Here is a 21,359-nt window from a genome sequence, read left to right on the forward strand (position 1 = left end):
GAAAGTGAGAGACGCGACACGTTTGAACGGTTTCTTCGTCGCCGATCGTCAAGAAATGGAGCAACTAAGAAATAAGTTTGCACGTTTGCAAGAGGAGCGCGACAAGGCAGAATTGCGAGCCGAAAAAGCCGAAAAAGAACTGAGAGACGCCAATTCGCATATCGAGGAGCAGGAGAGGGAGATAACTTCACTGCGAAACAAGGTAAGGACTTTTTTTGCTTGTCGCCAAACGAGCCGCTGTTCGGCAGATCGACTTGCTCGAGAGCGAAGTCGAAGTCGAACACCAAAAATATGCCGAAATGAAAGAACAGTACGACGCTCTCGTAAACGACATTCACGATATATAATGACGGCCAAAAAATTTTCGGAACTTCCATTTTTGTAGAATTTTAGGGCAGAGAGAATTCGGTCACGTGCACGGTAGGTAGCGCGCTTTTCGTGTACATCGAGACGCCGGGATCTCTGCCGGGAGCATTCTTTCCAGCTCCAGTCGCTGCGGTGGACAACGCAATATGTCGGTCAAGGCTCGCTCTCACCAGTCCTTCGCTCTCACCGAGCCGACACCACCGACGCACGAAACAACGACAGACGACGAAATTCAAGAATGGAATCCTTATTTGTACTCTCTCCAGCGTCAAGCGCCGCGCCCCTTTCCCGTCGCTTGCCATCGTCCGACGCCCGATCGTCCCTCCTATTATGGAAGCGAATATCACGGTGCAATCACGCGCGACGAAGCGGCGAAACTTCTTCAAATGACGAACGGAGCCTATCTCGTGCGATCGAGCATGACGTCACCGGGCGAATTTAGCCTTTCGCTCATCTTCGAGTCGCGCGTTCGACATTTCAAGCTCTACTACGATTCCGACGAGGGGCAGCACTACGTCGGCGACAAGCGCTTCGACACGATGTACGATCTTGTACAGGACGGTCTCATTACGTACCACATCGAAGCGCACGCTAAGGACTACGTCGATCGACTGCCGTCGGAAGGCCGCAAATACGCGACGCTCACGAAGAAAAAGAAATCCTACGTCAACATCGCTATTGAGTATGCCGACGAAAACGCCGAGTATCACGCAGCCGGAGACATTTTTCGGCGCTCAGTTCGTTCTCACGCGGGGGCGGGGGCGGACCAGGTAAAAGGGGTGAAAAGTGAAAGTAGCATTACGCAGAAGTTGGGTTTGTCGCCGCGCGTTCGCGCTCGCATGCCAACCGATAATCCCAGTTCTTACCAAAAAGCCCACGTATTCAAAGTGACGACGTTTCACGGCGCACACTGGTGCGATTTTTGTCGTAATTTCATGTGGGGACTTCGCGCCCAGGGCGTGCGCTGCCACGACTGCGGTTACCAGTGCCACAAGACCTGTTCCGGGTTCACGGACAAGGACTGTCAACCGGATGCAAAACGAGTTAAACGCGTATTCGGCATCGATTTGACAACGGTAACAAAGGTGCACGGAACGCGACATCCCATCGTATTGGAACTATGCGTGGCGGAAATCGAGTTGAGAGGCATGGAAGAGGAAGGCCTCTATCGAGTCCCCGGCTTTGCCGATGACATCGTCGCCATAAAGAGGGCCTTTGATAAGGACGGAAAGGGGGTAGATCTAGGGCGAAAGCTATGGGCCGACATTAATATCATTGCTGGCGTGCTGAAACAGTATCTGAGAGAGTTGCCCATTCCTTTGGTGACGTTTGACGTTTATTCCGACGTCTTGGAAGCGTTGAAAAACGACACGGAAACGATGAAGCTCTTTGCGCTGCGAACGGCTTTGCAGAATTTGCCAAAACCTCATTTCAACTCGCTCTTTTTCTTGATGAGTCATTTGACTCGCGTGACGGAGAGAAGCGACAAAAATATGATGGATGCCGACAATTTAGGCATCGTCTTTGGGCCGACTGTGATGCGATCAGAGAAGGCAAATAATTTGGAGGCGTTGACCGAAGTTCCCTTGCAAAAGAAGGCTGTTTCGTTGATGATTCAGTACAAAGCGTTTCTCTTTGAGCCTTAGGTTTATTTTTTAAGATGTAGATCATAGATCGCTTTATTATTATTTAGGTTGACTGAATCTTGGTATTGTGAACGGCATCAAACCTGAGATGTTAACAGGTTATTTCGTCAGTTCTTTAGCATTGATCAGAAGCATACCGTAGTCTCGGGACTTTTCAATAGCCGCGACCAGCTTTTTCTGCTGAAGCCTGCACACTCCTAAGTACAAGACTGTGTGTCCCCAGGTATCCAGAATTTGTCGTCTATCTACCTGTTACTGTCGGTTCTAGTACTTGCCCTGTATGCTCGGACACAAATTGATTTAAGAGGGCTGTATCCTACACGGTAAGAATTAGCTACCTTCGAGGCTATCTGGCCTAGAACCTTATAATCGATCTCCTTCTTTTGTTTGCATATAGGACACGGGTTTCCTGACACGCTCGAGCGTCCTGCACGTCGCTAAAGGTAAGCTTGGTACAATTAGAGGAAATTGAGGTCATCTCGAAAGCGTACGATGCAGCGGAGACGAGTTTTCTTCGGTGGAAACTGTCCTTTGTGATTTCTCTTGTAGTCTTCCCAGATGCGTTTCTCGGAGAGCGCAGGAGTCCTTGGAGCGACGCTCAGACCACGAAAGAGAGCGAGCGAGTCTCTTTTAGCGGAGAGAATTCGTCGAACGAGAAACATGCTTTTGCAAGTCACGTGACGACAGCACGAGAGGTAAGTCAACTACCTTATTAAATATTCATATATTTATCACATAGTGCAAATCTTACCCATGCAGCATGTACACGGACATACAAGAATAATGCAGAGATTTTCTGTCTAAACCTTACCTCCCCCTCCCAAAATCATAATAATTAATACCAACTATTAGAGGCCAAAAAATACGAAACGACGCAGCTCTCGCTCTCAAAAGACGCGTTCAATAGCCGAAGAAGTCAAACCGGTCGCTCCAACCAAGGCATCCGAAGGCTTCCCACTCCCGCCACCCTTTCCTTGAACTGGCTGCTGACCACGCCGGCGCGGAGGAGCCAAATATTCAAACATCGACGACGTTTGCGTGGCCAACGATCGAATCTCGCCGCAGGGCATCGGATCCGTCCAAAAGAAATCGTGATTCAACGCATTATCGCTGTCCACTCGTTTCGAAGGATCCAAGGTGAGTAATCGATCGATGAGATCGAGCGCGTTTCCATCTTGAACGTACACTCTTAGACGTTCTTTCACCTTTCGCTTCTGCCCACTGGGCAACGTCATCTGTCCAAAAAGTTCCAAACTCTCGACGCCCGGCCAAACGTCCGGTCCAATCGTCCCGCACAGCTGCGATATCAAATTCAACTGCGCTTGCTCGGTATTTCCCTGCATGATTGGACTGCGCGTCCACAGCTCCGCGATGATGCAACCGGCGCCCCACAGATCGATAGGCGGCCCGTAGTTGCGATCGCCGAGTAATAGCTCGGGAGGACGATACCAAAGCGTGACAACGCGATTCGTGTAGCGAGCTTTTTGGCCTTCGCGTACGGCACTGAAAGCCCTCGCTAGGCCAAAATCGGCTAATTTTAAGACGCCATTTTTTGTTACTAACACATTGGCCGCCTTCATGTCTCTATGCAATATCTAGGGTCATGCGTAGTTAGTATTGCGGAAAATCGTATGAACAATAGAGGGGGGTCTCCCTTTTTTTTCTACCTTGTTGCGGTGTATGAAAAATAAGGCCATCAGCAATTGCTGGGCTAATTTTTTGATTTCGGATAGGGAAAATTTGACGTCAGAATTGCTGAGAAGGCCAGCCAGATCGTGTTCGCAAAAGTCGAAGACGAGGTAAACGCTGCCCTTGCCACGATTGTACGGCGTGGCTAACGTGCAAGGGATAAACCCGTATTCCGCGCGCGCGCAAAAAAAACGAGCATGACCCATGCAGTATTTTTTTCAAGGACAAAAAGTCCGAATTTTTTTCTAACGGGCGCGCGACTCCTCTTACCTTTGCTACGGCATATCTCGATCAGGTTCGTCACGTTTTCGTGTTTTAGGAGTTGGAGTATGCGAATTTCTCTCAGCGCGGTTATCGGAAACTAGCGGTAGGACGAGAAGGAGGCGGTGTCGGAAACCACGAGGTTCTATGATACGGGAATGCGACTTCTTACTCCTTCCTTTTCCTTGTCCATTAGGATCTTTTTCAGCGCTACCGTCTGCTTCGTCTTGCGATCTCTCGCTTTGAACACTTCCCTAAGTGACAAAGAGCGTGAGCGACGTCGTTACGAGCCGACTTCCCGCGCGTTTTCTCACCCGAACGTTCCTTGGCCGATTTTCGCCAGCGTTTCGTACTTGGTGACTTCATGGCAAAACGGATACTCGAACGTCGATCTGCTCATGCCGACGCGAGCCAGCCAAACGCGCGAACGGACGAGAGCTTCGGGGAAACGGAGGAACCTGCCTTTTTTCACCGAAAGCGCGTTAAGACGCGACGCGCCCGGATAAAAATATGATCAAAGTAGATCGTCTCAAGGAGTTCGTACGCGACGTTTGGAAATCGTGCACGGGCGCAGACGACGACGACGACGACGCCGAATCCATTGCCGAAAGTCTCACAGAAGCAAACCTTTACGGCATCGACACGCACGGCGTTCGTCTTCTCGAACTCTACATGCGACGAATCGAAGACGGCAGCGTGAAGAAGCGACCTCACGTAACAATCACGACTCCATATCCGTGCCTTCACATCGTCGACGCCGACGGCGGCCTCGGCGCGCCGGCCGGTTTTCGCGCGATCGACGAATGCATCAAAGCGGCGGAAATGTACGGGATGTCGATGGCTAACGTACGAAACGTCGGTCACGCGGGCTGCATGGGCGTCTATACGAGACGTGCCGCTCGACGAGGCTACATTGCCTACGCTTTTTCCGCTTGTCCTTCGGCGATGGCGACTCCAAACGGAAAGGAGCCCTATTTCGGAACGAATCCGATTTCGTTCGCGGCGCCGCGCGGTCGCGACGATTCGCCGTTTTGCATCGATATGGCGATGACGGAGACGACGGTGAATTGGATTTGGAAGGCGCGGAACGAGGGGAGGCCCGTTCCGGAGGGATGGGCGCTCGATGCGAGTGGCGCGCCTACAACCGATGCACGTGACGTGTTGAGTCTTATGCCTATTGGTGGACATAAAGGATTTGCTCTCGCTGCTATGGTTGAAGTCATGACTTCGATTTTGGCCGGATTTGTGGAAATGAATAAGAAGAGAAATCGTCAGTAAAATGCTGCTGTGGTGGGATTTGTTTACAAGTTGATTTTCTATATGTAGCTCTTTGTCCGTCACAAGCCTCTTTGCCCAGCTCTTGGTTTCAGACTTATATTGTGTGTCGCGCCGACGGTTTTGTGTCTCAGGAGGAATTTGAGACTACGTTGAAGAAAATGGATGAGAAAGTGAGACAAATTGAACCTCGAGATGGTGAGTTTGTGCGTTATTTCTATGAATGCTCGTCTGGAAAGTAAAAATGTTGATTATTAGGCGAGAACGTTCTTATGCCTGGGGATCGTTCATCTCAACTAAGGCAGAAGCGGCTTAGGGAAGGCATTCCTCTAGATGAAAAGACTGAAAAAATTCTTAGATTACTCTCAGATAAGTACAAAGTACCTTTACCAGCGATGTAAGTCAATATACATGTAAGTCGGAACTTTTAGCGCACGTTATCAAAATGTCGAAGTCGACCGAAAACGTCGAATCTCGTCTAAAAAAGCAGATCTATAGTGCCTCCGAATCCGGAAACATATCCATTTTAAAGAAGATCGTCGCCGAAGGCAGAAAGTTGTTCGACGACGACGAGGATCGCTTCGACGCGCTGTTCGACTCGAACGAACGCAGCGACGGTCGTCCGTGCACGCCGCTCGTAATTAGCACAAAAAACAACCACTTTGACGTCGTCGAGTATCTCGTCAGCAATTGTCAAGTCGACGTCGAAACGACGGGAACCGTTCGATTTGACGGCGATCGCGAGGACATTCTCGGTGCGCCGCCTCTTTGGACGGCAGCGACGGCCGGTACGATGATTTTTTACCTCACGAATGAATGACTATAGTACGAGGTGGAGCCAAACAAGCTTTTAGAGATGCAAACACCTTTGGCTACGCCTCCCCTTTGCAGTACAGTAGGCGCTTGAGACTCGTTACTATCCCCTTTTGTTCGTTGACAAAGTCTTTTTCATAACTATTAATTAATTAATTAATTAGTTAATTGGTTTCTTAATTCTAGGGCATGCTAAAATTGTTCGATTTCTTGTTGACTCCGCGGGAGCCGACATTCACCACGCTACGGCAACGGAATCGACGCCGTTGCGCGGCGCTTGCTTCGACGGACATCTAGACATTGTTCGCTTTCTCAGCGAACGAGGTGCAAAGGTGAATGCGTCCAACTATAGCGGACAGACGCCGTTGATGGTGGCGGCGGGACGCGGTCACCTGAAACTCGTCAAATATCTGCTAACGTTGTCGGCTGATTTGAATTTGAAGACGACGGAGGGGTAAGCGAGAATTAAGAGGTGTCGCTCTACTGGAGTGCTACTCACGAGAACACCTTGTTAGTAGTAGTAGAACATGAGTGCACGTATCTTGACTGCATTTTATTTTATTTTCAGGTACTCTGCTCTTCACATCGTCGCCTCGTCTGATAAGGGTACCGTCGAAATTTTGAAATTGCTCGAAAAAGCCGGAAGCCGAGTGGAAACGACGCCAGACGGTTGGACGGTGGGATTTCTCGCGGCGACAGCCGGTCACAACGCAATCGTCGACTACGTCATCAACAAACACGATCTGACGTCGAAAGAACGAGCCGAAATTCTCGAACTCTACGGCTCGGTTCTCTTCGACAAGAACGGCGATCGCACGTCGGCGATGTCGGCATGGAAACGCGCAATGGCAATACGAATCGAACACGACATCGTTCTGAAAAAAACCGACGTCATACGGCCGCTAGCCGTTTACAATCGACACCAGGAAGCGATCACTCCCGACGAACTCGGCTCCGTCGAATGCGACGTGACGAACGATTCGTTGGAAATGCATTCGCTTCTCGTTCGCGAGCGCATCATCGGCGCGCGTCGCTCGACGGCGTACTACATCCGACGTCGCGGCTTGAAGTACAGCGCGACGGGATCGTACGCGCGTACAATGGACCTGTGGACGCACGCGCTCGCCATGCATCGAAAGATCATCAAACCCGAAGATCCCGACGTCAAAGCGATACTGATCAATTGCGTGCACACGTTTCGGCAGATGATCGACAACGCTTTCTATCCGCGTCTCGACGACTTTTTCGCCTGGGGTCTCGACGAGATGTTGCGATCCAAGTCGGGCGGCGTTCACCAGACGAAACTACTCGTCATACTTTTGAATTTCGTCGCAATTTGGATGAAAATCGACTACGTCGAATTCGACGACGAGTGGCGATCGAGAATGGCGTTAATCGTTCGGCTCGTTCGATCGGGCGTCGTCACCGCCGTCACGCGATCGAGTCCGTTGCACGTCGCTTGCAATCAGGCGACGTCGCAGGGGCTCGGCTACGTGCTCACGCGAATGCCCAATCGTCGGCTCATTCGTGTCCTACTCCAGTGCTCGGCCGATTGTCTCGCCGTCGATCGCGATCGTAATACGCCTCTTCATATATTGATTCATTCGATGGTGATCAGCGAGGCGTTTTTGAAGATGAAGGACAGCGTTTTTTACGAGTCTACACGTATGCTGATCGAAGCCGGGGCGTCCGTGAATTGTCGAAATTCGTCGAAGCAGCGGCCGGTGGATTTGATTTTTAGTCAGGGTACGGACGTTCTGACAAAGTCTTATCCCGCCACGATCGACACTGTGGTGAAACGGAGTCTGTCTGGAATTTCGCTGCGATCTCTTGCAGCGTGCGCTGTTGTTGACTATGATCTCGAAACGACCGATCTTCCAGCAAAACTTAGGGCCTTCGTAAACTTGCATTGATTGAAAGTGTTGTGTAAATGCACCGAATTTTTTACATTAGGTTATTTCCTTATCCGGGGGTTTGTACGTTGGAGAATCAGAATCAGAATGACTTCACTTCGGCTTCTACTTGCTTTCCTCACGTTGGAAATCAGTTGTAGCGCAGAAGAAACAGTTGTTCTTGGAATGCATCGTCGGTCAGAAGGGCAAATCGAAGTTGTCGCCACAGTTCCAAGCAGCACCGACTTCTACACCGATTTCGTTCGTCCTAAACGGCCTGTTTTAATGAAAAACGCAGTTCCGTTGTCGTCTACTCCGATGAAGTGGACAGACGACTACTTGAGGTACACTTGTACTGTGCAATTTTTTTGACTCCACTGAATGTATGAGACACCATGCAGTTCGAAGTACGGAAACTTAGAAGTTGAACTAGAAACAGGAAAAAAAGAAGACAGGTCAAAGTTTGGGTTTTTCTCCACTCTTAAAAAATTTATTGAGGTTGGCTGTAGCAGCACTTTTAGTTTGCAGCACTGATGAGATCGGAACTTTTCTTCTGCGCAGAACTACAAAAAGAAATCGGTTTACATGATTGGCTCTTTGCCGAAGCCACTAAGAAATGACTGGTCAATTCCCCAGTGCCTAAGCTGTGGCGGATTTACCGCCAATCTTTTTGACGCTCGAATTTGGCAAGTTTTTTACGAGAAAAAAGGCGAGGTGTCATGGCTTTGTCATAGGTTTAGCAGCGGTGGAACGTCGTCGGTTTTGCACGTGGATCAATATGAGAACCTTCACTGCGTCGTGTTTGGCTCAAAGAAACTCATTCTCATGGACAGTCAATATATACACGTGATTGAAAATTATAACTACAAGAAAGGATATTATGAAATGGATGTGGACAAGTAAACTCAGCAGCGAACGCTATTTTTATATGAGAACGCGTCTATGTGTGTGTGTAGGGTTGATTTAGATGAATTTCCTTCTTTGAGGAAAATTCCTTGGTTTGAAGCTACTGTAGAGAAAGGTGATTGCATCTACATTCCTTATCTGTGGCTCCATCAGGTATGTCGCATGGGAGTGTTCTCTGAAATGACCAGTCTTTCAGGTTCGTTCCTATGCTGATGAGGAGGAAAGAAACTTGGCTGTGAATTTGTGGTGGAGCAGATTTAGGTTTGCTTCATTCTTTTCTCAGTGACGTTGTCTTTTATGTTTTTTTCAGGTTTAATGAAAGCGATTGCTTTACAAATGATGCAGTTAGGCAGAAATCATTGAATGATATTCATTTCAAGCCAGAACTATCTACAAGGTAAGCTGTAAGATACGGTATCAATAGCTAAAATTTGATTTGAAGGGATATGTTGATGGACTTGGCTTCAAATGGTTTTCTCAGTGCTGACGACTTTGCCTCGACTCTTCATGAGGTACAGTTAGATGAGAGTAACGTGGAAATCCCGGCTCTGATCTACTTACATTTAAGAGAGTGGGTCTAGAGAAAGAAAGTGCAAGAAAGGTGACAAGGCAGTACATCAGAATTCGCTGTATTTATCATTTCCAAGTACAGGCTTTTGTAAAATTATCTGGCGGTGGATACGAGGACATCTCAGTTGAAAAGATAGAGAATCTGGAGTATGAAACATTGGTCTCGTTGACCAACTATCTTCAACAATTGGCAGCCAATGAGCAAATGAACAATGACGAGTCTCAAAATGATTACGATGATAGCGATTCATTTCAGGACGACATTCCCGATGAGTTGAAAGACATGGCCATATATCCAGAAGACGAAAATGCGGATGCGGACTACGACAACAATGAGCTCGAAAAAAAGACCGAATTATGATATTGAGTAATATCATGCACAAGTCAGGTACAAAATTAGCTACTGGTCTATTTTACATTTATCGCGCGGAGTCCGTCTCACGCTGCCTATAGATAGCTAGCATCTGCTCTCGGACTTGAAGAGACAATTCGTCAACATCGTCAGTTGTAAGTCCAACTGTTGGTATTGGTTTGAGCACGGTGATCTTTATCGTACCTATAACGCCAGACAAACGTGCCTCTAAAAATATCCTAAATTGATTTTATTTACCCGAGTCAAATTTCATTAGTTTCTTATTATAGAAACTGTACGGCGAAAAGACGATAGGAATGATAGGCACCTGAAAATTTTTTAGTCTAAACAAAATAACGTCATATTTTTCACCTGCGCCTGGACAGCTGCGTGGAAAGCTCCCTTCTTAAATGGAAGCATTCCCTCCTCGTGATTTCTAGTCCCCTCAGGAAAAATCCACAAATTCAGCTAAAACAATTAATTAGCCACTTATCAAGCGAATTTCCTAATTAATTAGCAATAGCACCTTCTCCTCTTTGAGAGCTTCGTTTATTACGTTTCTCGCCTGTTCGCGGTTCACGCGATCAATAAAAACGGTCTTGGACATAGAGGCGCCCGTGCCGAAGAGCGGTAGGTATTTGAGCGACTTTTTCGCTACTGACACGGTATTTTTTGGCCAGATGAGCATCATTCCGAGCACGTCCAACGACGATTGGTGATTGGAAACAAGCACGTGCGGACTCGACTCTGTTTCGCTAAGAATCTCGGTGCCCTCAAAGACGTATTTGATGCCGAGTATCGCTGCCATGCGCAGATTATGTGCAAACCATCCGAAGACGAGATGATTGTTTGGATTGCGGCCCTTGAAGAAGATGCAATAGACGGAGCCCCAGAACGCGGAGAAGAAGACGAGGAAGAGATACGTGGTGCTCTTGATGAGGAATTTGGCGCGTTGCGACGCGCGGAAAAGGAAGAAGAGAAGAAGAACGCCGCCTAGCGCCGTTGCCAGCGCAGTGGAGAACATTTCTATCCGGGAAACGCTAAAGTCATGGCCGAATCGGACTCGTCGTCGTCGTCGGTCAAGAAAAGGATCACGGATACGTTCAACAAGGCGATGCGGGTAGCAAATGGAAGCGCTTACGCTTTGTGCATTATCTCACGAGGCTCTTCGCGAGCAGCTCGCGTCGGATAACATGCGCGTAGCCACGGAGAAAATGGGACTAGTGGAAAAGACGGAATATGACGTATCCTTTCAAAATCTCGTCTTGCAATTCAAGCGGTCGAAAGAGTGGACGGAGAAAGTCGTTCGCGGCATCGAAGACCTTCTACTTCCGGACTCGAGTACAAAGAAAGAAGCCGATTCTAAAAAAATTATTTGGGCATCGATTTCTTTTTAGAATTTCACGTCAAAGACTTTATCTACAGTAAATTGGTGAAACGGCCCGATAAAGCCTTTTCTCGTCCTACAGCGGCGACGATGTTTGGCGATCTCTTGCTCGAGGCTGGGCAGGAATTTGGATCGGATTTACCTTTGGGTGCATAGAGCACAGTATATTGAATTTTTTTCTTTCTAAGTTATTTTATTTAGGTTCCTTCCTTTTGCAGCAGGGAGAGGTCGAGAAAAAGATTGGTAGTGCGCGGATGGAATTCATTCACACAGTGACGTCCTTGGTCTTGTCTCCACTCAATATGTTTCTGCGAGAAGATCTGAAAGTGATACAGGTGTGCGGAGAGAGAGAGAGAGAGAGAGAGAGAGAGTATGCGTTAATTCGTTTTGCTAATAAATTTTTCGACCCTAGAATGAATATAACTGTTTGGAAGGAAAGAGACGTCGTTTAGATAGCTGTAAGGCTCGGGTCAAGAGAGGGGGCAGTGAAGAAAAGATACTTGCTGTAAAGCCAGTTAGAAATACTTATGTAGTTCATTATTGATATTTTTTGGTAAAGGCTGAAGCGGATTTGCGTTTAGCTCAGTCTGAATTTGATAGGCAGTTTGAAGTGACGAAATTGCTCTTGGAAAAGATTCCCAATTCTCATGTACGTGCTCCACTTTGATGCTTACTTTACTTTGAGAGTGTGTACAGGCTTCGAATGCGAGACACCTGCAAAATTTGATTGAAGCGGAAAGAGTGTTTTACGAAAAGTGTTTGAGGTGTGTAACTGATGTTTCAAAGTGAGAAAATTCAGATTTTTTAATTAATCCCTTGAGTTGAAGACTTGCTTGCAGTGCTATAGAAGTAGGTCATTCGGTGGACGGTGGCAGGGCCAGTGCCCCAGTCTCTGTTCCATACGCTGAGGAAACGTCGTCTGCCGAGGGAGAAGACCCGCCAAAATCTGCTACTGTTTTGTACGACTTTGATGCTTCTGACGAATCTGAAATGTCCGTCTTGGCCAACGAAGTGAGTCTTATATATTTGCTACTCTTAGCTGCAAATATTGTGATGTAGATTGTACTGGTGTCTGAGACAGATGAGAAGTGGGCGTGGGCAGAGAAAGGCGAAGAAAAAGGCAAAGTTCCCATTCATTACCTCAAATTTGATTAAAAATAGTTTTGTATTGAGTTATGCTTACAGTTGGCAGAAAAAAAATATTTTTTGTGGCACCTGTCCGGGTCCCTGGGAGGCTTCCCGTACACAGTCACAGCTCCGCCCCTAAGCGTCCCCCTAAGCCGAGAAATTCGATTCTTCCTTGTTTTTCGACATGTCTCGGCAAGATAAGCGTGGTTGGGGCGGACAGGAAATGGAGGAGATCAGCAACGGAGGAGGTAATCGATGGACTTGGACGATTTTCGAATCGCTTCCAAAACGAGCTCGATTTTAGAGAACTTCGGCGTTTGCTTTTACATTCTCGCTTTCATTTCTTTCATCTTGATCTTTGTTACGTTTCCATTCTCCCTCTTCGTCTGCATCAAGGTGAGCGCCCTTTCGAGGATCCCGAAGAGACGCCCAGCGCGACGTTTTTCTTTCTTCTCGCAAACAGATCGTGCAAGAATACGAAAGAGCCGTTATTTTTCGACTGGGTCGAGTTGTATCGGGCCGCGCCAAGGGTCCCGGTAAGCGTCTTTACCGACGAAACGAAAGGGATCATTCAGAGGGCCCCCCCCCCCCCTCCCCCGCGCGAAACGCGACGAATGCAGTCGATCTTATTATTTGATTGGAACGATTAATCGTTATAGGTATTTTCTTCATCATTCCTTGCACTGACCAGTACAAGAAAGTCGATTTACGTACAATGACGTTTGATATACCTCCTCAAGAAGTAAACATAAAACTTTCAACCTTCAGCAGCTTACCGTATTCTTTTTGACTAGATTCTAACGAAAGACTCCGTTAGTGCTCGTGTTGATGCCGTCATCTACTATCGAATTCAAAATCCAACCCTGTCTGTGACCAAAGTCGAAAACGTCGCCTTTTCCACTTTTCTTCTGGCTCAGACGACGCTGAGAAACATGCTCGGCACCAGGAGCCTGACTGAAATATTGGGAAACAGAGAGGAGATCAGTCAGCAAATGCAGGGTATTCTCGACGAGGCAACTGATCCGTGGGGCGTCAAAGTGGAATTAGTTGAAATGTGTGTGTGTGCTATTGAGAGATCTGAATTTAATAAATGTATCTTTTTTTTGATTTTAGGAAAGATGTGCGTTTGCCAGTGCAACTTCAACGGTCCATGGCCGCTGAAGCTGAAGCGACTCGAGAGGCCAAAGCTAAGGTGTGCAAATAAATAAATAAAGAATGAGTCAATAAATTTACATTACTTTTAAGGTGATTGCTGCCGAAGGGGAGCAGAATGCCTCGAGAGCCTTGAAGGAGGCGTCGGAGATCATCAATCAGGCTCCCGCTGCTCTTCAATTGCGATATTTGCAGTCGTTGAATACGATTGCGTCGCATAACAATCACACCGTCATCTTTCCACTTCCTTTGACACTCCTTGCTAAGTTGATGGGGCAGTCTCTTCCAGGGCCAAATCAAAGCTGAGAAGGATTTGAGTGACGTCATTTCAATGTTTGTCTCTTGCGTACGTTATTAGATGGAAATTGCCGTTGCTGTGTAAACTTAGAGTTAGCGCTCTCATTGGTGGAAATAGCGATCATGTGATAACTGATAAGGCTCCGCCCGGATAAAAACGCAATGGCGTTTAGCAGTTGGGAAGGAGGCGAGATCTACAAAAACCACTTCGAAGAAGGTCGCAGCGATGAGTCGAGTCGAAATATGAGTGTTTTATCTCGCGTTCTAGGCACGTACGTTTGCTCAAAGTGCGACAAAGAGCTGTTCGTTAGCGAATCTAAGTTCGGTCACAGTTCGCCTTGGCCGGCCTTTAGCAAGACCATTCACAGCGACAGCGTGACGAAGCGCGAAGACGGAGGACCTCGCCGTCTCAAGGTGAGGTGCGGCAAGTGCGAAAACGGTCTCGGGCACGAATTCGTCGGCGACGGTCCAAACGGAACGTCGCGATTCTGAATTTTCAGCTCCTCCCTAAAATTCAAGGGAGCGGCGAAAAAATAGTCCGATTCTTCGTCCTCGTCGTGTGTGCTCGCGATGACGCGCTCTTGCAAAAGTGAATAACGCACGAGTGCCGATTTTTTCGAAGCACGAAATACAACATCTTTGTATACGCATCTCCTCCAAAGCAGACAGTTTTACAAGAACACTCCAGTAAAGAACAACGAATACCAAGAGCAGCAGTACACTACCAGCAAACACTAATGACAAGCAGGCAAACAGAATTCTAATGACGTTACTACTGCTGCTGCGGCGGCGGCAAAAAGCCTCCGATCATGTCAATGGGCAGTGGGAAAATAATCGTTGAATTCTTCTCCGCGGAGATCGATGTCAACGACTGGAGATAGCGCAGCTGCAGAGCAGAGGACGACTCGGATATAACGTCAGCAGCCTCCTTTAGAGAGCGCGACGCATTTCGTTCTCCTTCGGCAGCAATAACCTAGAGAGAAGAGAGAATAGAATGTATAAAATGCGTTCTTGGGCACAGACAATGAAGCCTCAACGAACCTTTGCTCTTGCCTCACGAGCAGCTTCCGCTTCAGCAGCCATAGCCCGCTGCAATTGAACGGGAAGACGAACGTCCTTCCTGCACAGAAAGAAATTGTATGAAGAAAGAGAAAACAAGTACAGGTAAAAAAAAAGACGTACACTTCTACACGCTCCACTCGAATGCCCCAAGGATCGGTAGCATGATCCAAAATTTGCTAACGTGGCGAAATAGAGAATTTGAGACATCAACGTAAGGGTAGAGAGTCTCTATTTCTGACCTGCATTTGCTGGCTAATGATCTCACGTTCAGTTAAAATCTCAGACATGTTCTTGGTACCCAGGACGTTGCGAAGGGTCGTCTGTGCCAGCAGTCTCGTCGCGTTGTTAAAGTTCACCACATTGCAAATGGCAATGGTGGGATTTGTCACGTTGAAATAAACGACGGCATCGACAGTGACGGTAACGCTGTCTTTCGAAAGGATCTTTCCGCCCCCCCGGACAAGGTCAATGAGCTTTCTCATCGTTTTTTTTTCTTACTTACCTCTTGAGGTGGTATGTCGAAAGATATCGTTCTCAAATCGACTTTGGTGTAGTTGTCCAAACAGGGAATGATGAAGAAAATTCCCGGACCCTTTGCTCCGCCGGAAAGAAGTCGTCCGAGACGGAATATGACGGCGCGCTCGTACTCTTGAACGACCTGAAGGCGAGAAACGTAAGATTTCGCGCGATTTTGCGCGAGGAAGCACGCACTCGCAGACAGGCGAGAAGCGAGAAAGGAAACGTGCATATAATGAGAAGAAACGAGAGGAACCACAAGAAAAGAGAGCAGCAGCTGCTGCAACAGCCTCGATCCGATTGATTGTCGCCTAAAAAGTAGAGGCGGGGCCCCTGGTCTCACAGGAGCTTCGCTGAGCCATTTTCGAAAACCTTACTCCCAGTCACTGGAATAATGATATCTCCTTCGTCGGTCGCAATCTGCTTCATGGCTACTCGTTCTGGAGAAACACGGGTAGCAGGCATAAAAGTGTCGCCAGTCCCGTATGCTTATCGACGCAACGCGCAAGCTCCTAAGGGCTCTCACGTGAGAAGCTGGAAAGTGGTTCAAATGCGACAACGAATCGAAGAGGAAGAGAAACAGCGAAAAGACGCAAGAAAACAACTAGACAAGACCGTCTCGCAGTAGAATTCACGCACGCACTACTCAGGCTGCGGCGTAAACCTCATGTACTGCTTTCCAGAGGGAACAGAGACCACTTCGACGCCTTTTGGAAAGAGTTTCCCGGTGTCTTCCTGTTTGACGCTGGGAAGCACCATACAACGTTCTCCGTGCTAAAGGTACAGAGCATTATATTGTCATTTTTGAGGTGAAATGAGAGAGGGCGTTCTCGCCTTCCAATTAGCTGGCGTCGCTACTTTCTTTTCAGCCGTCAATTTCAGAGAATCGACGACGCGAAGAATCTCGCTGAAAAAAAAAACGAGGTAATAAGACACGAAAAAAAATTTCTATCTGTATTATTTGACTAATTACTCGAAATTACGTCCAGTTGTCGCCGGATACAGAATGGACAGCTTTAGTTTCCTGTCAGGACCAATAATGAATACCTGGAAGAAGATATCAAATCAAGGTACTGTAGAGTAACCAGGGGCAACAGCACGTACGACTCGAGCAGTCAATGGAAGGCCTTTGGCGTCTTTCTCAGCCGGATCGAGCATTCCGAATTTGACAGCCAAATCGCGTTTCGGATCGGAGATAATAGGATAGGGCCACGATCCGCTGTTGTCGGAGTAGTTCTGTATGTCCTTTACCCATCCGTGATGATCTTCGACGGAATCGCACGAGAGTGCGATCACTTTCACGCCGCGCTTCTCGAATTCTGGCACGAGTTTTGCAACGACGCCCAATTCGGTCGTGCACACGGGTGTATAATCGGCGGGATGAGAGAAGAGAATCGCCCACCTGGGAAGAAAAAAAGGAGGGGCGATCGAGTCAAGAATCTCTCCCCCTGCAGTGTACGGGAGCTCTCGTGCGTGCTACTGTACAGTAGTACAGTTGTAGGAAGCGATTCGTCGGCCGCAAGACCGGAATCGGTAAGAAAGCTAGGCCTATGCCCGCCCGGGGTCCCCACGCGTTTGCTCCGCGTCGTTGTACGAACTTTCCGCCGAGCCATTCGTGAAATTTGATGGGACCGTTGGTCGTTTCTGCAGCGAAATCTGGAAACTCGTCTCCCAAGTTCGGCATCTTGATCTATTACCACTCGAGCATGCGTTGGGAAGAATTTTGTGTGGCACGTGCCACCGGATGACTCATTGTCATCCTCCCGCCCCCGAAAAAAATTAAATTATGGCTGCGGCAAACTTGCTTTATTAATCGGCAATGTATCTATAGTAGACAACGGCAAACGAAGAGACGAGAAACAAAGCCGTCACAAGCCACCAACAGGCAAAAAGAAAGATCTTTTCCCAAAATATGGGCGTATTTAGTACGGTGGCAACGGCAGAGGCAACCATACCGACGGCCTGCGTTGCTTCATCGTCGGCATCAGCTCCCCAAGCGTACGTTGGACCAAGACGCGCTGACTGGGTTGACGTTGTCAAATTACAGAAACTGTAGCCACCTGAAACAAAAGCGTAGCATTTCTCCACTGATGCATTGGGGGATCGCTTTGGCTTGCCTGTTATATAGGCTAACAAAGCCCAGCAGAAGAGGAGTACGACTGGTGCAATGTACTGCAATCCACCGGCAAACAGGTACTGGAAAACAGATCTAATCTGGAAAAAAAGAGAAGAAAACAAACTGTTGCATCCAGCATTGAGATTGTTTTGAGACTGACTTTGTGTTGCAGAGCTAGAACAGAGATGCGACCTGGTTCTCGTTTGAGTGACTGAAATTGCCTGTTAGCCATTTTCAGATAGGATTGGAGATAGAGTCGGAACATGAACAATCGAAAGAGGCACAAAACGATGACAGTCCCAAGACGAACGACGCCGTAAGAACTATCTGTGAGACTATCAGAGAAAAATTACGATTTGGTGGGGACGGGGCACTTTGTCTTACATTTCACCACTAATCAACGGTTCCTTTGTCAGATGATAGATCCACATAAGTGACGCAAAAAGAGGCAGGAAAAAATTCAAATGGATTAACAGTCTAGAGAGACAGAGAGCAATCACTCGGAGTGTACAATGATCATCCCCTCTTACATCATTATTGCACTGTGCTGGTAATCTGCGAGAGCATCCAAGTGCATTTTAGCATAGCGAAATCCGGGAAATGTTAAAAAGGCAGCCAGGATAGCACAAGAAAAGCCTACGCTCACTTTCCACGTGACAAGAAGTCCACCAAGAGGTCTGCAATACAAGTTCAATGTAAGAACCCTTGGAGCAGGGTTGACCTTACGCAACATTTATGCCGTGGCTTTGCAGAAAATCGCCCGTTTTCTTGCTAATATTTCCATAAGCTGTCAGAGCAAAGTGAGTATTTCTTTTCAAAATAGTTGCTCTGCCTGCTTACCGTCATTGAGACCCAAGTCCAAAAATTTGTCATCCAATAGTATAAATCCCATTGTTGCAACAAAGAAAAAGGAGCCGCAGACAATCATGAGAGATCTCTCGCCGGTGCCTTCGGCTCCCATGAAGAGAGCCGTGTTCAAGACAAATACGACGTAGCTGAATCGAATCAAAACCATATAAATTCCATCGATATAATCTCTTCTCTTTCTCACATTGAGTATAGCATAACACAGAGAAGCCAAATCGCAGTCAAGTTGGCTCCCTCTCTGTCAGCTTTTGACCAACCAAAATAATAGGCTTGAGTGAGTAAGTGAACGCCCAGAGAACAGAAGAAGAGATTCATTAGCCGTTCGTAGTCATTGCAAAAGTGAACGGCATTTAGATCAGAGTCTTTGATCTACATACAAAGATAATGTTATTAATTAATTGCTTATATTATCACCTCTTTTTCAGCTAATTCAATATCGTTGTCTTTTGGCAGGGAAAAATCGAATAAACTATAAATCGAACTTGAAAAATTTCGAAAAGGGAATTGACGAACTGTGTACCTGCTGAGCGAAGTTTCCTGTCCTCTCTTTTTGTTTCCCGACTTTTTCGACGGTTTGTAGCGCATCAGTTCCTCCAGGCTCGGATGTGCATAGCGTCTGAGCCTATAAAAAACCCGTTCCTGTTTTCGCACTTCTGTTCTACGACGCTCTGACCCCGTTACGAGGAGTCTCGCAGGAGAATAGTAGGGGAAAATCTTGTGAAAAATCGTCGCCACGATCATCGTAAAGACGAGCTGTATGCCGAGGACAGCCTGGCCAATGTACACGATATATCAAGCAATCGTGGAGAGAGAAAATCCGCTTTACCATTTGGCTAAGGGTTACGTCAGTCGTAACAGTTAGGTTTATGGAAAGAAGTCTGCAGGTAGACCTAATCGCTTTTTTTCCCTATCCGATCCGAATTCTCATTCGTCGTTAGCGCTGGATCACCGATTACGTGGGATTCCGCTTCGTCATCGTCGCCACGGTCACTGGAGCTGGAATCGCCGTCGTGGGCTTTAGCCTCTTCGGTCGCCAACGAAATAGAAATAGAGCCCCCGTCACGTCAGACGAAGTAGATTACAGGGAACTCCGAGACGCGTCTCAACGCACTGTAACAGGTGGGATCCCACGAGGAGGCGTAGAGAGAACATCTTGCGAGCTCGATGTTTTGAGCAGACGAAACTCCTACGGTGAACGAAACAATGGGCCATCTCCTTCCAGTTCGGTCATCGTCAGTTGCAAGTGCAAGTGCCAAAGAATTGTGCGATCAAGGTTGTCTATTTTTGTGACCGTCATCATCTAGTTCTATTTCTCTTGTACGTAAGGTTGCGAGTCTTTTTCCACAGCAATCACTTTATGGGAGAGGTCCTTGGCTGCGTGTCAGGCCGCTTCGTCGCCCGCTAGCAGCAGTGCTGCTGATTCGGCGGCAATGATAGCTCTCGCTCAACAGCTCAGATCGACGCTGAGGCAAGCGTACTTCGTCCAAGATGTCATACAGCACATTGGACGAAAAAATTCGAGCGTTCGACGTCATCGTCAAACAGTTCCAGACGGTTCTGCTCTCACGTTATCTGCAAAGGCAGACGTAGATAGACTCAAAGTTGACAACAATGATGACCGTCACGACAATGACGACGACGACGACGACGCAAGCTCGGCGGACTCATTTGTGTCGGCTTCGGTTGATTTTTCAGTGAGGAAGAAAACGACGTAGGCAATGGTTTGATTTGTTATTTGCTGTAGCAGGTTGAACGAGAAGATATTGCTGTTGTGAATTCTCAAGACGTTCTTCTAGCGGCCGAAACGACTACTAGGTATTTTCACAGTGTTCTATTATAGACGAATTTTGCTAACGTTGTTTAGTCAAAATGCACTATATCAGGAAGGCCTGGCACTAGCTAGAGCAAACAGCATTCCATGTAGATCGGATAGGTATATTTAGATCTTCTATTTCTATTCGTTTTTTTTTGTGATGACTAGTCTCTTCTATAGAACGTCTATACTTCATTGCAAAAGTAAAAAAGACTTTCTGGCCAAACTCTACGGCGTGCGAAAGGCTTTCGACGTAGGGACTCGGTTCCATTTTAGTGCCCACGTACCTCTCCCTCTATTTCTCCACCAGACGCTCCTCCAGTCTCATGACATCAGATGCTACATGGCCGAGTCCGGGAAGAATCTCGTTACGGCAATATTGAAATGGGCGAAAGAAGTGCGGGAGGGGGTGGGGGGGGGAGTCTTTCTCCGGCCCTAATTAACGTTGGATTGCTTCCTGGCAGGATTTCCGTGCATTTGAAACAAAGTACGACGCACTGGTAGCTTGGATATCAGACAGGGAAAACTGGTCAAAGGTCGAAGAAGAGCTGGGAAGTCGAGGGGTGAGAGAAGCATTGACGTTTATGTTAGCTGAGCGTTTCCTCCCCCCCTGCAAGGTTCCCTCTTTCACTTTCTATGACATTGTTCTGGACTTTGTCCTTCTCGACGCGTTTGAAGACGCGGAAAATCCGCCGTCGACTGTCGTTACGATTCTCGGCAATCGATGGCTTACGCAAGGATTCAAACGATCTGTAGGAAAATCCTTTGGGTCTACCAGTAGTGTGAATAGGATATAGGGGATTCTTTAGGCTTTTACAACCGCTGTGTGGTCCGTCATCAAGGCAAAAAAGCGACTGGTAAAGGTAACATCATTTTGTTCCGGGGTCAAAAGGGGAGGAAGTTCTAATTTGGCGAAAAGGTTTCAGGGGGGTTCATGTCGCATTTTTATGAAGTCATGGAACACGTCAGTCCTATTATGGCGTGGGGTCTTCTCGGACCGGACCGGACGTTCGGGGCGAAAATTACTCTAGTGAAGGCAAGATCCTTTAGCCGCGCTGCTACAGGAATTGGCTGATTGATTGATTGATTGATTGATTGCGCAGGATCAGGTTCTTGGATGTCTTCAAGACGTTTTCTCTATCGAAAAATCAAACTATAGCAGCGCTTCGACGCTGGCCCAAGACATTTTATCCCAACTCAAACGCCGCATGCAGGCGACACTGAGTGAACTTTCGATGAACGAAACCTGAA

General features: G+C 47.5%; 13 protein-coding genes and 1 long non-coding RNA gene across 17 annotated transcripts; 9 read left to right on the top strand and 5 right to left on the bottom strand.

Moving 5' to 3' along the window:
* Window positions 1–4: 4 nt before the first annotated feature.
* LOC136185856 (tropomyosin-like) lies at window positions 5–432 on the top strand. The gene is made up of 2 exons (XM_065973057.1): window positions 5–202; window positions 249–432. The coding sequence occupies exons 1-2, from the start codon at window positions 56–58 to the stop codon at window positions 345–347; spliced, it is 246 nt and encodes an 81-aa protein (XP_065829129.1). The 5' UTR covers window positions 5–55; the 3' UTR covers window positions 348–432.
* Window positions 433–497: 65 nt separating this feature from the next.
* LOC136185823 (beta-chimaerin-like) lies at window positions 498–2,130 on the top strand. Its single transcript, XM_065973014.1, has one exon. It carries the CDS (start codon window positions 513–515, stop codon window positions 2,010–2,012), a length of 1,500 nt encoding a protein of 499 aa, XP_065829086.1. The 5' UTR covers window positions 498–512; the 3' UTR covers window positions 2,013–2,130.
* A 587-nt stretch (window positions 2,131–2,717) lies between these two features.
* On the bottom strand, window positions 2,718–4,569 carry LOC136185840 (cyclin-dependent kinase 9-like). Its single transcript, XM_065973038.1, has 5 exons — window positions 4,277–4,569; window positions 4,135–4,216; window positions 3,972–4,062; window positions 3,680–3,846; window positions 2,718–3,607 (listed from the first exon to the last, which is right to left on the bottom strand). The coding sequence occupies exons 1-5, from the start codon at window positions 4,360–4,362 to the stop codon at window positions 2,900–2,902; spliced, it is 1,134 nt and encodes a 377-aa protein (XP_065829110.1). The 5' UTR covers window positions 4,363–4,569; the 3' UTR covers window positions 2,718–2,899.
* On the top strand, window positions 4,033–5,240 carry LOC136185849 (ureidoglycolate dehydrogenase (NAD(+))-like). Its single transcript, XM_065973049.1, has one exon. It carries the CDS (start codon window positions 4,473–4,475, stop codon window positions 5,238–5,240), a length of 768 nt encoding a protein of 255 aa, XP_065829121.1. The 5' UTR covers window positions 4,033–4,472.
* Window positions 5,241–5,306: 66 nt separating this feature from the next.
* On the top strand, window positions 5,307–8,015 carry LOC136185819 (protein fem-1 homolog C-like). Its single transcript, XM_065973011.1, has 5 exons — window positions 5,307–5,435; window positions 5,496–5,610; window positions 5,669–6,025; window positions 6,237–6,504; window positions 6,619–8,015. The coding sequence occupies exons 2-5, from the start codon at window positions 5,571–5,573 to the stop codon at window positions 7,961–7,963; spliced, it is 2,010 nt and encodes a 669-aa protein (XP_065829083.1). The 5' UTR covers window positions 5,307–5,435; window positions 5,496–5,570; the 3' UTR covers window positions 7,964–8,015.
* Window positions 8,016–8,022: 7 nt separating this feature from the next.
* On the top strand, window positions 8,023–10,023 carry LOC136185834 (tRNA wybutosine-synthesizing protein 5-like). 2 transcript variants are annotated; one of them, XM_065973030.1, is made up of 11 exons: window positions 8,023–8,286; window positions 8,344–8,440; window positions 8,504–8,628; window positions 8,677–8,841; window positions 8,899–9,001; window positions 9,045–9,109; window positions 9,159–9,245; window positions 9,291–9,360; window positions 9,417–9,449; window positions 9,501–9,806; window positions 9,872–10,023. In XM_065973030.1, the coding sequence occupies exons 1-10, from the start codon at window positions 8,051–8,053 to the stop codon at window positions 9,777–9,779; spliced, it is 1,260 nt and encodes a 419-aa protein (XP_065829102.1). In that variant the 5' UTR covers window positions 8,023–8,050; the 3' UTR covers window positions 9,780–9,806; window positions 9,872–10,023. The 2 variants fall into 2 exon arrangements, with proteins under 2 accessions (XP_065829102.1, XP_065829101.1); XM_065973029.1 differs by having other exon boundaries at window positions 9,501–10,023.
* Window positions 9,754–10,705, bottom strand: LOC136185853 (putative 1-acyl-sn-glycerol-3-phosphate acyltransferase acl-2). Its single transcript, XM_065973053.1, has 4 exons — window positions 10,297–10,705; window positions 10,143–10,238; window positions 10,029–10,098; window positions 9,754–9,974 (listed from the first exon to the last, which is right to left on the bottom strand). Exons 1-4 carry the CDS (start codon window positions 10,576–10,578, stop codon window positions 9,838–9,840), a joined length of 585 nt encoding a protein of 194 aa, XP_065829125.1. The 5' UTR covers window positions 10,579–10,705; the 3' UTR covers window positions 9,754–9,837.
* Window positions 10,706–10,712: 7 nt separating this feature from the next.
* On the top strand, window positions 10,713–12,371 carry LOC136185843 (endophilin-B1-like). Its single transcript, XM_065973042.1, has 9 exons — window positions 10,713–10,890; window positions 10,949–11,111; window positions 11,168–11,305; window positions 11,359–11,492; window positions 11,570–11,662; window positions 11,717–11,806; window positions 11,854–11,942; window positions 11,997–12,168; window positions 12,217–12,371. Exons 1-9 carry the CDS (start codon window positions 10,819–10,821, stop codon window positions 12,310–12,312), a joined length of 1,047 nt encoding a protein of 348 aa, XP_065829114.1. The 5' UTR covers window positions 10,713–10,818; the 3' UTR covers window positions 12,313–12,371.
* Window positions 12,372–12,374: 3 nt separating this feature from the next.
* LOC136185847 (band 7 protein AGAP004871-like) lies at window positions 12,375–13,873 on the top strand. The gene is made up of 7 exons (XM_065973047.1): window positions 12,375–12,533; window positions 12,590–12,681; window positions 12,749–12,821; window positions 12,945–13,027; window positions 13,080–13,339; window positions 13,399–13,477; window positions 13,531–13,873. Exons 1-7 carry the CDS (start codon window positions 12,470–12,472, stop codon window positions 13,741–13,743), a joined length of 864 nt encoding a protein of 287 aa, XP_065829119.1. The 5' UTR covers window positions 12,375–12,469; the 3' UTR covers window positions 13,744–13,873.
* Window positions 13,874–14,352: 479 nt separating this feature from the next.
* LOC136185845 (band 7 protein AGAP004871-like) lies at window positions 14,353–15,821 on the bottom strand. The gene is made up of 7 exons (XM_065973044.1): window positions 15,690–15,821; window positions 15,508–15,623; window positions 15,299–15,454; window positions 15,036–15,239; window positions 14,917–14,972; window positions 14,776–14,854; window positions 14,353–14,707 (listed from the first exon to the last, which is right to left on the bottom strand). Exons 1-7 carry the CDS (start codon window positions 15,775–15,777, stop codon window positions 14,507–14,509), a joined length of 900 nt encoding a protein of 299 aa, XP_065829116.1. The 5' UTR covers window positions 15,778–15,821; the 3' UTR covers window positions 14,353–14,506.
* A 33-nt stretch (window positions 15,822–15,854) lies between these two features.
* Window positions 15,855–17,040, bottom strand: LOC136185850 (peroxiredoxin-6-like). The gene is made up of 5 exons (XM_065973050.1): window positions 16,911–17,040; window positions 16,417–16,714; window positions 16,286–16,359; window positions 16,147–16,219; window positions 15,855–16,086 (listed from the first exon to the last, which is right to left on the bottom strand). Exons 1-5 carry the CDS (start codon window positions 16,994–16,996, stop codon window positions 15,955–15,957), a joined length of 663 nt encoding a protein of 220 aa, XP_065829122.1. The 5' UTR covers window positions 16,997–17,040; the 3' UTR covers window positions 15,855–15,954.
* LOC136185857 (uncharacterized) lies at window positions 16,257–18,743 on the top strand. Of its 2 annotated transcripts, XR_010669619.1 has the most exons (4): window positions 16,257–16,845; window positions 17,144–17,310; window positions 17,360–17,787; window positions 17,845–18,743. It is a non-coding gene; the product is annotated as an uncharacterized lncRNA (long non-coding RNA). The 2 variants fall into 2 exon arrangements; XR_010669618.1 differs by having other exon boundaries at window positions 17,144–17,787.
* On the bottom strand, window positions 17,104–19,690 carry LOC136185825 (transmembrane protein 161B-like). Of its 2 annotated transcripts, XM_065973019.1 has the most exons (12): window positions 19,122–19,679; window positions 18,969–19,066; window positions 18,816–18,917; window positions 18,710–18,764; window positions 18,480–18,664; window positions 18,269–18,423; window positions 18,155–18,215; window positions 17,959–18,105; window positions 17,813–17,905; window positions 17,589–17,763; window positions 17,430–17,526; window positions 17,104–17,372 (listed from the first exon to the last, which is right to left on the bottom strand). In XM_065973019.1, exons 1-12 carry the CDS (start codon window positions 19,122–19,124, stop codon window positions 17,122–17,124), a joined length of 1,422 nt encoding a protein of 473 aa, XP_065829091.1. In that variant the 5' UTR covers window positions 19,125–19,679; the 3' UTR covers window positions 17,104–17,121. The 2 variants fall into 2 exon arrangements, with proteins under 2 accessions (XP_065829091.1, XP_065829090.1); XM_065973018.1 differs by having other exon boundaries at window positions 17,104–17,526; window positions 19,122–19,690.
* LOC136185898 (mitoguardin 2-like) lies at window positions 19,162–21,358 on the top strand. Its single transcript, XM_065973111.1, has 13 exons — window positions 19,162–19,179; window positions 19,234–19,414; window positions 19,473–19,568; window positions 19,643–19,989; window positions 20,040–20,110; window positions 20,160–20,228; window positions 20,289–20,361; window positions 20,419–20,517; window positions 20,573–20,671; window positions 20,726–20,860; window positions 20,918–20,971; window positions 21,028–21,144; window positions 21,212–21,358. Exons 1-13 carry the CDS (start codon window positions 19,162–19,164, stop codon window positions 21,356–21,358), a joined length of 1,506 nt encoding a protein of 501 aa, XP_065829183.1.
* The last annotated feature ends 1 nt before the right edge of the window (window position 21,359 follows it).

Source organism: Oscarella lobularis, chromosome 4 (genome assembly GCF_947507565.1).
Source record: "Oscarella lobularis chromosome 4, ooOscLobu1.1, whole genome shotgun sequence".
In the NCBI taxonomy this organism is placed as follows: Eukaryota; Metazoa; Porifera; class Homoscleromorpha; order Homosclerophorida; family Oscarellidae; genus Oscarella; species Oscarella lobularis.

Coding starts and splice junctions, on each gene's coding strand:
- LOC136185856 (XM_065973057.1), top strand. CDS start 56: ATGGAGCAACTAAGAAATAAGTTTGCACGTTTGCAAGAGGAGCGCGAC. Junction 203..248: donor TAACTTCACTGCGAAACAAG/GTAAGGACTTTT, acceptor GCTGTTCGGCAG/ATCGACTTGCTCGAGAGCGA.
- LOC136185825 (XM_065973018.1), bottom strand. Junction 18,765..18,815: donor CAGGAAACTTCGCTCAGCAG/GTACACAGTTCG, acceptor TTCGATTTATAG/TTTATTCGATTTTTCCCTGC. Junction 17,764..17,812: donor CCGTTGATTAGTGGTGAAAT/GTAAGACAAAGT, acceptor TTTCTCTGATAG/TCTCACAGATAGTTCTTACG.
- LOC136185847 (XM_065973047.1), top strand. CDS start 12,470: ATGTCTCGGCAAGATAAGCGTGGTTGGGGCGGACAGGAAATGGAGGAG. Junction 12,534..12,589: donor GGAGATCAGCAACGGAGGAG/GTAATCGATGGA, acceptor GCTCGATTTTAG/AGAACTTCGGCGTTTGCTTT. Junction 12,682..12,748: donor CCCTCTTCGTCTGCATCAAG/GTGAGCGCCCTT, acceptor TCTCGCAAACAG/ATCGTGCAAGAATACGAAAG.
- LOC136185843 (XM_065973042.1), top strand. CDS start 10,819: ATGGCCGAATCGGACTCGTCGTCGTCGTCGGTCAAGAAAAGGATCACG. Junction 11,112..11,167: donor CCTTCTACTTCCGGACTCGA/GTACAAAGAAAG, acceptor ATTTCTTTTTAG/AATTTCACGTCAAAGACTTT. Junction 12,169..12,216: donor TGTCCGTCTTGGCCAACGAA/GTGAGTCTTATA, acceptor ATTGTGATGTAG/ATTGTACTGGTGTCTGAGAC.
- LOC136185898 (XM_065973111.1), top strand. Junction 20,861..20,917: donor CGCAAGGATTCAAACGATCT/GTAGGAAAATCC, acceptor GGGATTCTTTAG/GCTTTTACAACCGCTGTGTG. Junction 20,972..21,027: donor CAAAAAAGCGACTGGTAAAG/GTAACATCATTT, acceptor TTTGGCGAAAAG/GTTTCAGGGGGGTTCATGTC.
- LOC136185849 (XM_065973049.1), top strand. CDS start 4,473: ATGATCAAAGTAGATCGTCTCAAGGAGTTCGTACGCGACGTTTGGAAA.
- LOC136185819 (XM_065973011.1), top strand. CDS start 5,571: ATGAAAAGACTGAAAAAATTCTTAGATTACTCTCAGATAA. Junction 5,611..5,668: donor CTTAGATTACTCTCAGATAA/GTACAAAGTACC, acceptor CGGAACTTTTAG/CGCACGTTATCAAAATGTCG. Junction 6,026..6,236: donor TTGGACGGCAGCGACGGCCG/GTACGATGATTT, acceptor TCTTAATTCTAG/GGCATGCTAAAATTGTTCGA.
- LOC136185850 (XM_065973050.1), bottom strand. CDS start 16,996: ATGCCGAACTTGGGAGACGAGTTTCCAGATTTCGCTGCAGAAACGACC. Junction 16,715..16,910: donor CACGAATGGCTCGGCGGAAA/GTTCGTACAACG, acceptor TTTTCTTCCCAG/GTGGGCGATTCTCTTCTCTC. Junction 16,220..16,285: donor ACAACTGGACGTAATTTCGA/GTAATTAGTCAA, acceptor TTTTTTTTTCAG/CGAGATTCTTCGCGTCGTCG.
- LOC136185840 (XM_065973038.1), bottom strand. CDS start 4,362: ATGAGCAGATCGACGTTCGAGTATCCGTTTTGCCATGAAGTCACCAAG. Junction 4,063..4,134: donor TGGACAAGGAAAAGGAAGGA/GTAAGAAGTCGC, acceptor TCCTACCGCTAG/TTTCCGATAACCGCGCTGAG. Junction 3,847..3,971: donor CGAGATATGCCGTAGCAAAG/GTAAGAGGAGTC, acceptor CTTGCACGTTAG/CCACGCCGTACAATCGTGGC.
- LOC136185845 (XM_065973044.1), bottom strand. CDS start 15,777: ATGCCTGCTACCCGTGTTTCTCCAGAACGAGTAGCCATGAAGCAGATT. Junction 15,624..15,689: donor CATTATTCCAGTGACTGGGA/GTAAGGTTTTCG, acceptor TCTACTTTTTAG/GCGACAATCAATCGGATCGA. Junction 15,455..15,507: donor CGCTTCTCGCCTGTCTGCGA/GTGCGTGCTTCC, acceptor TCTCGCCTTCAG/GTCGTTCAAGAGTACGAGCG.
- LOC136185823 (XM_065973014.1), top strand. CDS start 513: ATGTCGGTCAAGGCTCGCTCTCACCAGTCCTTCGCTCTCACCGAGCCG.
- LOC136185853 (XM_065973053.1), bottom strand. CDS start 10,578: ATGGCAGCGATACTCGGCATCAAATACGTCTTTGAGGGCACCGAGATT. Junction 10,239..10,296: donor AAGCTCTCAAAGAGGAGAAG/GTGCTATTGCTA, acceptor TAATTGTTTTAG/CTGAATTTGTGGATTTTTCC. Junction 9,975..10,028: donor ACTAATGAAATTTGACTCGG/GTAAATAAAATC, acceptor CTGGCGTTATAG/GTACGATAAAGATCACCGTG.
- LOC136185834 (XM_065973029.1), top strand. CDS start 8,051: ATGACTTCACTTCGGCTTCTACTTGCTTTCCTCACGTTGGAAATCAGT. Junction 8,287..8,343: donor TGGACAGACGACTACTTGAG/GTACACTTGTAC, acceptor GACACCATGCAG/TTCGAAGTACGGAAACTTAG. Junction 9,450..9,500: donor AGAAAGAAAGTGCAAGAAAG/GTGACAAGGCAG, acceptor TTCCAAGTACAG/GCTTTTGTAAAATTATCTGG.